Genomic DNA, 10,329 nt, shown 5'->3' with positions numbered 1-10,329 from the left:
GTGGATAATCTACTCTTTTATCAGAGAGGATTATTTACTTACCATTAGACTATTCCCCCCTCTTCTTTATTAAATAGCTCATGACAGTTTAAATAATTATTCATTATTAAATACTTTAGCATGTTATCAGGAGAAAGCAATCCTTGAGAAAAGGCATCATCCTGAGACAGGCAGAAGGTCACAGATACAGAGGAAGACACTCAACAAGATGGACTGACATACTGACTACTACCAAAGGCTTTCATTTAGCTTTCTGGACACGGGGACAGGGCAGGATAGGGCAGGATTACCATCTGTTGTGGTCACTATGAGTCATCGTTAACTGTACAGCACCTTACAGCAACTCTGAAGGTTAGATATACCGTCTTTCACAGACAAAAAAAAAAATTAAAAAGGCATGAGAAATTAACTAATCATAGATTGTTGTTGTTATGTGTCGTCAAGTCGCTTGCGACTCATAGCGACCCTATGTAAAACAGCCCTAAACACTGCTCTATCCTGTGCCAATCGCACTGCCTCTGACACCCTCATCCTGATTATCCCAGTCACTGAATCAATCCACCTCATAGAGGGCCTTCCTCTCCTGCGCTGTCCCTCCACCCTCCCCCCTCCCAAGCATGATGTCCCTCTCCAAGGACCTGTCCCTCCTTACAACATGCCCAAAGTATGTCAGACGAAGACCCAGAATCCTTGCCTCCAGGGAGCAGCCTGCTTTAACCCTCTCCAGGATTAATCTGTATGTTTTCCTAGCAGTCCATGGTACATTCAATACTCTTCTCCAGCACCACAGCTCAAAGGCATCAATTCTCCTTCTATCCTTCCTAGTCATTGTCCAACTCTCTGATGCTTAACAACAAGTGATTGCAAAGACCATGGCCTGGATCAGACGCATCTTAGTCTCCAGAGTAACATCATATGAAATGATAAATAGCATCTTCCATTTTAGGACAATGACCTTCAAAATACTGGCATCAGTCACTGCTTATACACGCACACATTTATAGGTAATATTGAATCAATCAAATGCATATTGACCTATAAATATGGTAGAAATTAAAACTTTTTTAGAGATGATAACAACCTAATAGTTGTCAGTCCTAGATAATCTTCCCCCCCCCCCCACCTTTTATAGTGAGCTGGTAATTATTTGATAATCTGATTTTTTTTTCCAGAAAATAAAAAATTGCAAGCAGATAAAGGAGGCCTCTTGTGGTTTCTCACGCATTTCTTTGAGTCTTTAAAAGTCAGTGCTCCTTTTACATGAATATAATATACAGACACTACAGGAAATTTAGGGAATAATGACATCTAAAAGAAAAAATTATAATAGTTCAAAAATGGCTATTTTTTAAAAATCTCTTTTCCCTCTTTATTTTTTGCTGTGTACTATCAAATTGGATCCAACTGGCAAAGGAGGAGATTGCCCCTCCTTTTCCAGCAGAGCATTTGGTGGATTTGAACCACGTGCCTTCAGGATTACAGCACAGCTTCTTGCCATCAGGCCACCAGAACATCTTAAAGATAGCTTTTCTTAAGAGCATAATATATATTTATTTTTTCAGATACACACACAAATGTGTATAAAATATTTTTTACAATCATATTTGGTGATTGAATAGTACGTAAATATAGATATGTTAACTGCTTCCACTTGAATGAGATGTCTCTTCCTTTAGTTCCTTGTGGAACACTCCTGCCTTTTCTTTTTCTTTTTTTTAAAAATTTTACACTAGCTTACTTACAAAATTCAAATACATTGTTTTGGAGAACAGATTCTTTCAATTTCCCACACCCCCGCCCCTGTCAAATTTTCCAACTCACTTTGTAATGGACTTCTTGTTCCAACTCCTGCCCTTTTTAAAAATTGTAATTGTTGTCACTCTTGAGTAGGCTCTGACTAATGTGTAACGGAATAATGTTGCCCAGTACTGGCCTATTCATAGTCACTGCTTTGTCCATAGTTGTGAGAGTCAATGCACTGACTGTGTCATTTCCTTGTTACTGCTGACTTCTACCTTACCAACCACAATATCCTTTTCTAGCCTTTCCCAATCAAATGGCCAAAGTAAACGAGGTGAAGTCTCACTATTCTCATTTGCAAAGGGAATTCTTGTATTTCTTCTAAGATTTGTTTGTTTTTCTGGGAGTCACGGCATAATCAATATTCCTCACATATATATCACATCATGAATGTAGCCACTCTTCTTTTTTCTTTTATAATGCCTACCTTATGTGCACATAAGAAATGCTCAGGGATATTATGAGTTGGGTCAAGCACACCTTAGTCATAAAAGTGATATCCTTGTTTTTTCAAAGTGGTATGTTATAGCAGGTTTGTCTACGACCATACATTACTTGATTTCTGAACCTCTGTTTCTATGGGCATTGATTACTAAAGGAGTTAGACATTTTTAATAAGGCTGATCTTTTGAAATAGCTTCTTATCAAATCATGCTGAACCTTTAGGTGTTTTGTTTTGTTTTTTGGGTTTTCGGTGGGTTTTTTGTTGTTTTTGTTGTTGTGTACCATTGGATTGGCTCCTACTGGCACAGGAGGAGATGGGGCCCGTCCTTCTCCAGCAGAACATCTGTTGGATCTGAACCACAAGCCTTTGGGATTTCAGTGCAACTTCTTGCCACTAGGCCAGCAGAACTCCCTTGAACCTTTAGGTTTCTAATAAATTTCACTACCATAAATAATACTGCATGAGTATCTCTGGCAAAAAAAAATCTAGAAATAATGGAAAAATTCCATGGAAAAATTTCATATTTCTAATGGGGAAAGTTCCATTAGAAATAATGGAACAATTCCTTCTATTTTCTTAGGATAGATTCTGGGAAGTGGAATTGCCAGATGAAATAGTATTTACAGTAAAGTGGTTTTTATATTGGTTGCCCATTAGCTTTCCCAATTTTGTGGCCACTCTCACTTCCATTAACCCTGAGTGTTTTGCTAATTTCCTGACAGCTTCAATCTTTGCCAATTGGTTGTAGTCATCCTTCCATGCTCCTCAAACTTTTGGAGTTTTACTTAAAAATACCATATATAAAATATGGAGGGTCCACTAATCAAGCACAAATACACTCAAGGCCATGATTCTGATTGAACCCTGAAGGGAGATCAGAGCTGAGAATAACCAGAGGAATTGGGGAAAATCTTGAGCCCTACAACTAGGGACATTTCTGAGAGTTAGAAAATCAGCCCCATTTATTTTTCACATTAAGAACAGTAAATAAGGGAGTAATAAACTTTTAGGATAATAATGTGATATTAAGAGTTGGTAGGAATACACCTTAAGTTTTCTCTCCTGTCTTTAAAATTTACTCACTTAAGACAATTATATTTATACTAGAAAGAGTCTACCATCAGATAGGAAAAGTGGATTAAGTCCACTATTTCAGAGAAATTACCTTTCAAGATAAAGAAAACCAAGAGGGTGATGGAGTACATAAATTTTATTTTCAAATATGCTATGGACTACTCTGTTACAAGAAGGATGGCATTTAATTTTGTCATTCTAGAGACAAATCAGATCAATTAGAGGGAATGTTGTTGTTATGAGCCATCAAGTTGAGTATGACTCATAGCGATCCTATGAACAAAAGATCTGAACCCTGTTCTATCCCGTGCCATTCTCACACTTCTTGAAACACAAGAGCCCAGTGCAGCAGCCACCGTGTCAATCCAGCTGTTTGAAGATCTTCCTCTCCTTCACCAACCTGTCACCCTTCCCAGCATCATGTCCCTCCTCCAAGGAATAGCCCTTCCTACCAACATGCCTGAAGTATGTGAAGTGAATTCTCATCATTCTTGCCTGAAAAGGACACTCCAACTGCACCCTCTCCAAGATATATCTGTTTATTCTCTTGGCTGTCTATGGCGTGTTCAGGGCTCTTCAACACCATAGCTCAAAGGAGTCAACTGAAGGAAATAGGGGTGGGTATTCCAACTTACTTTCACAAATGGGTGTCTCCTTATCCCAAACGACATCATTGCCTGAGACGAGGCAAGCAGCAGATGAAGAACCAATGAGTCGAAATCTAAGAACAAAGAATGGAAAAATTATGATACTTTACACATAAACTACCCACTGGTCCATATGGGAATACCTGATGCCTGTCTTCCACAAACATTACAACCTACAAGAACCTGTGGGACAGCTCTATTCTGTTACCTGGGATTTCTAGGAGTCAATAAAATTGACTCTGTAAAACAGACAACAAAATCATCACTACATATTTCCCACCAAGGCATTGCTTAGCAAATAATGACAGGTAGACATAACAAGACCAATTAGGACACAGGAGAATTTGGGAAGGAGATAGCCATCTCTATATGCAAATGAAGCCTTTATATCTAAGGACAAGTTTAGATTCTCAGTTATTTTTTAAAAACATTTTAACTTTTTTTAATTGTGATATGAATAACAGTTTACAAAGAAATTGGTTTTTCATTCACTCGTTCATGTGTATCCCCTCCTATCCAATCCATAATATACGTCCTGTTCCAGATTGGTAGCTGTAATATACATTGTGTCTGATCATCCATTCATTTCAGATTGACCTTCCCTTCCCTTATCTTATTAGTGTTCATTATTTGTCCATTCTTTTCCTCCTTTCTCCTTCACTGTCCCTTTTCCTTTAAACACTTTAAAAAATATCATTTGATCCAGCAATTCCACTACTGGGAATATGTCTTAAAAGAATCAGAGCAGCAACAAAACCAGATAGATACACACCTGTGTTTATTGCAGCATTATTCACAATAGCAAAGAGGTGGAAACAGCTTAAGTATACACCAACAAACAAATGGACAGAGAAATTGTGGTACATTCACACAATGTATTAAAAAATACATTAAAAACACAGTATTAAATACATAAAAACACAGTATTAAATACATTAAAAACACAGTATTAAAAAACACAGGAAAAACAACCAGGGCCTCATGAAACACTGAACACGGGTGAGTCTAGAGGATATTATGCTGAGTGAAAAAAATCACAAAAGGGACAAATCACTGTTAAAGTTCTTAACTCTTAATTCAAAATTTTAGCTCTTCACAAGTAAATGGGCTATTTCCCTTATTATCATGGGGTGTTTTTGTACTTGTCATTAGAGTATCTCACAGTCCTTTTGTCCATGTGTGCTTTCCATTCAGGAAATGATAACTAGTATTGAAATATCTAACACTTTGTAACATCTTCCTTAAAGGATTTGGACCAGCAGTATTCAAGAAGGATTTGCTGAGTAAATGAAGGAGGAGTGACTTTACTCTGAAAATTCTATAAACAAGAGCCAGTGGCAACCCAATCAGGCTTGAAATTGTTAGCGTGTTCACACATTAAGAGTGCAAGGCAGGGGTTATTATTATCCACTGTGCTTAAACCATCCAGATCAAGACACAGAATCGGGAACATTCTACAATAACTTACTTTTTATTGTCTGTGTTGTCCATGTGAGACTTGCTCAGATATTTACTGGACTGTAATTTTTCTTTTAGAAATTATTTGCCCATAAACTTTAATCTTTATTTTTTTATTGCTGTGGAAGAGCTACCTATGGAGTTTTCGTTGTTTGTTGTCTGTCTTCAATAACTTTTATACAGAGAAATATTTTGATGCTTTGCTGCACACCATAAACCTACGTGCCTATATTAATCCAATTATATTATGTATTATTAACATTTAAAATTTTTAGTCTAGGTGTATTTTGCTTTGGTGTTTGATATGAAGAAGGGGATCAAATTTATTTTACTTTTTTAAATACTTCTAATTGATTTTCATATAATAATACCTTTATAGTAGTTTCATTAATATACATTATTTATACACTTTCATTTATATTATATTTCATACAATCATTCATATAGATTCTATTTTACTTAATTTTTATACTAGTTTAAAATTCAACTACACTGTGTTTCACACCAGATCCTTCCCATTTCCCTCACTCCCCATCCATCAAATTGTGCAGCCCCATGATTAATCCTCCCCCTCTGCACATTCTCACCCCTCTGCTTTCACCCTCCCCTCCCTTGAATCCTCATACTCATTCTATAATAATGGTTTTATACAGTATTTGTCCTTATGGGACTGAGTTAGTTCACTCAGCATAATGCTCTCCAGTCCTTCCCAAGTTAAGCAATAATTTACAAAATCATTGCTCCTGCGTGCTGCATAGTATTCCATTTTCAATCCATTTAATTGTGTTCAGATATTTGGGCTGTTTCCATATTCTTGCAATGGTGAATAGCACTACTATGAGCATTGGTGTACAAGTGTCTATTTGTGCCTCAGTTCTCATTTTCTTGGGGTATATTCCAAGCAATGGAAAAGCTGGGTCATATGTTCAGCTTTTAGAGGAAGCGCTAAACTGCCTTCCATAATTTATTTTTAATATAGGTGCCTTACTAATGAATACTTTCTATTTTCCAGGCCCTGGAAGGCCATCTTTATCCCTCCTAAATTCTTACCAGAAATATATCTATCTTGTGAATTCTGTATTTTTTCTTTTGACTCTTCATCTTTACTCTTATCCTGTATTATTTTCTTTTTAAAATATATTGGGCATTAATTATGCTTTATAATATATACTCTGACAATCACATTTCCTCTTTATATTATTCCAGGAAATTTTACTTCTGAGTCTCATGGCATAAGTTTGTAAAATTAAAAAAGAATCCCTTTGGAAATCTAGAAATTAATTCAAAGATAATGAACATGTTTATAATATTAAATCCTCTTTTAAATAGAAAGTCTTATCTTCCGTTTCCCCAAGCACTTTATGTCTCCCAAGAAAGACTTTATAATATTTTTTATTAACTTCGTTAAACTGTGTCTAGTTGATTTTGTTGGGATTGTTGTTATTGTTAGGTTCTATCAAGTGGAGTACAACTCATAGCAACACTATGAACAATAGATCTGAGCCCTGTCCTATCTTGTACGATCCTCACACTTCCTAACACATTAGGGCCTGTTGCAGCAGTCATCGAGCCAACCTGGTCGAGAGTGTTCTTCTCCTTCACCAACTCTCTACCTTTCTGAACATCATGTCCGTTTTCAATGAGTCGCCCCTCCTAGCAACATGCCTGAAGCATGTGAGGTAAAGCCTAATCATCTTTGCCTCCAAAGAGCACTCTGGCTGCACCCTCTCCAAAACATATCTATTTGTCCATTTGGCTGTATATGGAATGTTCACTGCTCTCCTCCAACGCCACAGTTCAAAGGTTATCAATTCTTCCTTTGTCATCCTTATTCATTGTCCAGCTCTCAGATGCATAGCAAGTGATCAGAAATTCCAAGGCCTGAATCAGACGCACTTTGGTTCTCAAACTGACATTACTCAACAATAATTTGGAAAAGCCACTAAGTGCAGCCTTTTTCCAGTGTAATATGGCTGCTAGTACCAAGAGTGTTACTTGTCGATCTAAGTAAGAGGAAGCTGTTGACAGTTTCAATCTTTTCTCCATCTATCATGATGTTGTCTATCGGTCCAGTGGTAAAAATCTTTGTTTTCTTGACATTGAGATGCAATCCATATTGAAGGCTGTATGCTTTGATCTTATGCAACAAATGCTTCAAGTCCTCCTCACTTTCAGCAAGGAAGGTTGTTTCATCTGCATTATACAGGTTATTGATGAGTCTCTGTAAACTCCTAATGCCATATTTCTCTTCAGAGAGTCCATCTTCTTTTTTTATTTTATTTTATTTTTGTGTGAGTGTACCATCAAATCAGATCTGATTGGTACAGGAGGAGATTGTCCCTCCTTTTCCCGGCAGAGCATCTGGTGGATTTGAACCGTGTGCCTCTGGGATTGAGAGTCCATCTTCTTGAATAATTTGCTCAGCATACAGATTAAATAGGTTTGGAGAGGAAATACAACTCTGATGCACTCCCTTCTTAATTTTAAACCACACAATGTTCCCTTGTTCTGTTCACACAACAGCCTCCAGGTCTTGGTATAGGTTTTGCATAAGCACAATTAGCTCTGGAATTCCCATTCTTCTCAATATTAGCGATAACTTGTTATGATCCACGCAGTCAAATGCCTTTTCATAGTAAAGCATAAATAGACATTCTCCTGGTATTCTTTACTTTCAGCCATGATCCATCATACATCAGCAGTGATAATCCTGGATCCGTGGCCTCTTCTAAATCCTCCTTGAACTTCTGGAAGTTCCCATTTCTATGTACTCTTCTAGGCATTTTTGAATGATCTTCAGCAGTATTTTGCTTGATGTGATATTAATGATATGTTTGATAGTTTCTACATTCTATTGGGTCTTCTTTCTTAGGAATGGGAACAATCCATTGGCCAGGGAACTGTCTTCCAAATTTCCTGGCATAGACTGGTGAGCACATCCAGGCCTGCATTTGTTAACTGAAACAAGGAGGGAAACAAAGCTAAAACAAAGGGAAAACATGCTGAAGTAAAAGAGCTGAACAGAAGATTTCAAAGGGCAGCTCAGGAGGACAAAGCAAAGTATTATAACGGAATGAACAGAGAGCTGGAATTGGAGAATAAAAAGGGAAATGCTTTGCCTTTCTCAAGCTGAGAGAACTGAAAATCAAATTTAGGTCTCAAGTCGAAATATTGACAGATGCAATGCTATGGGCAATATACTGAATGACTCAGAAAGCATCAAAAGAAAATAGAAGGAATACACAGAATCGCTGTACTAAAAAGAACTGACTAACACTGAAAAATTTCAGGAAGTATAGGAGCATGAGCCAGTGGTAATGAAGAAGGAAGTAGAAGCTGCACTGAAGGCACTGGCGAAAAATAAGGCCCCGGGAATTGACAGGATACCAATTGTTCAGATGGTGAATTATCTTTCTCCATAATATTCTACTTGGTTGTTATTTACAGAAGGAAAATAATTAACTTATGAAATTTTTTGCAGCATAGTATTCCCCATTAATTCTGAAAGCTTTTCAGCTAATTCTTTTAGATTTTCAGGTTAACAGTGATCTGTTAAGCGTAGCTTTCCTGTCTGTCTATTTCTGTGTATATCGCTACACATCTGTATGTAAGTATGTGTATTTGGGAGAGTGCCAAAGAAGGTTCTAATTTATTGCATTTACATAAACAATTTTTAGTAATAAGAAAGATATCAAAATATTTCTTCCTTTCTCTAGCTTTAATTACATGATACCTGAAATATTTCCAGATTTTAACAAATAATTTTAATGTTTTTGGTATGACACAGTATTTTTTTTTTCTTGTACTGGCAATAAGACACAGTATACTTATATTAAATTAAGGAAATATACTTTCTACAATATTATAAAATAAATTAATACATTTCCTTGTTTTGAACTATCTCTAGAATAATTCTACATTTTAAATAATGTCATTTTTTATTTTGTACTTATCTGGTGGCCTAGTGGTAAGAAACTGTGCTGCAATCCCAACACATATGGTTTGAATCCACCAGCTCCTCTGTGAAAGAAAAATGGACAATCTACTCCTGTGTGACTTACTGTCTCTTAAAACTTACTGGAGGGCCAACTAAGGGTCACTTCTGACTCAATGGTACACAACTAAAACAATATTTAATTTAGCATTTTGCTTGTATTCTCTCTCTCTCTCTCATTGCTCTCAAGTCAGACCTATTTATACCTGATCCTTCACTGGGTCAGAGGCTGAAAATTTCACAGGAGGAGATTGCTTCTCTTTGGATAAAGATAGCCTTTGATCTGCAGGTGGATTTAAACTGCCAAAGAAGTTCAGCCTTTGGTTGCCCAGCACAGCTCCCTACAGACTATGCCTGTCACTAGAGTTTTCTAGCAAATGATATAGTACCACAGTGGTTTTTTATTTATTTTTTTTTTTAAGAATACTCATTTATTTACAAAGTTTACATACATTTCTTTTTTGCTTTCAATGTTTGGTAAATTTTAGTATGGGTGTGATTTTATGGTTTTGTCCTTTAACAATTTCAAAACTATTCCTTATAGTTGAAAGATAATTACAAAGGAAAGGTAATACACAATAAGGTAGAGATTGCAGTTAATATTAATTAAGCTGATCAATGTTAGGGGCATTGGTTCTGACCCAATGATACTCAGTAACAACCACCACTACTCATAGTAATTAATCTTATAAGGCAGAATGTATAAGAAGGATTAAAAAAAATAACTTGTATACCTTCACACAAATTAAAAATTTATGGAAATAATAAAAAAGAAGGCACAAAACTGGGCCATCACATTTTAAAAGTTATTTCTTTATGGTTGTCCAAAGAGACATCTTTCTTCAAGTGGTGGAAGCTAACTCATGAAAGGAATATGGGCTGCATTTAGTGATTTAATCCTAATGAATAAT

The 10,329-nt window shown here is 36.4% G+C and overlaps 1 protein-coding gene across 1 annotated transcript in view; it reads right to left on the bottom strand.

The window, feature by feature from the left end:
- The window catches only part of CR1 (complement component (3b/4b) receptor 1 (Knops blood group)), a 196,280-nt gene that overhangs the window by 48,883 nt on the left and 137,068 nt on the right, over nucleotides 1-10,329 (bottom strand). Inside the window, exon 26 of the mRNA XM_006888005.1 lies at nucleotides 3,955-4,040. Coding sequence (XP_006888067.1) covers nucleotides 3,955-4,040 — 86 coding nt within the window. The remainder of the gene's footprint in view (nucleotides 1-3,954; nucleotides 4,041-10,329) is intronic.

This window comes from Elephantulus edwardii, unplaced genomic scaffold (genome assembly GCF_000299155.1).
Source record: "Elephantulus edwardii isolate Elephantulus edwardi_28Jun2011 unplaced genomic scaffold, EleEdw1.0 scaffold00063, whole genome shotgun sequence".
Taxonomy (NCBI): Eukaryota; Metazoa; Chordata; class Mammalia; order Macroscelidea; family Macroscelididae; genus Elephantulus; species Elephantulus edwardii.
This window is presented reverse-complemented; position numbering and strand designations above follow the sequence as displayed.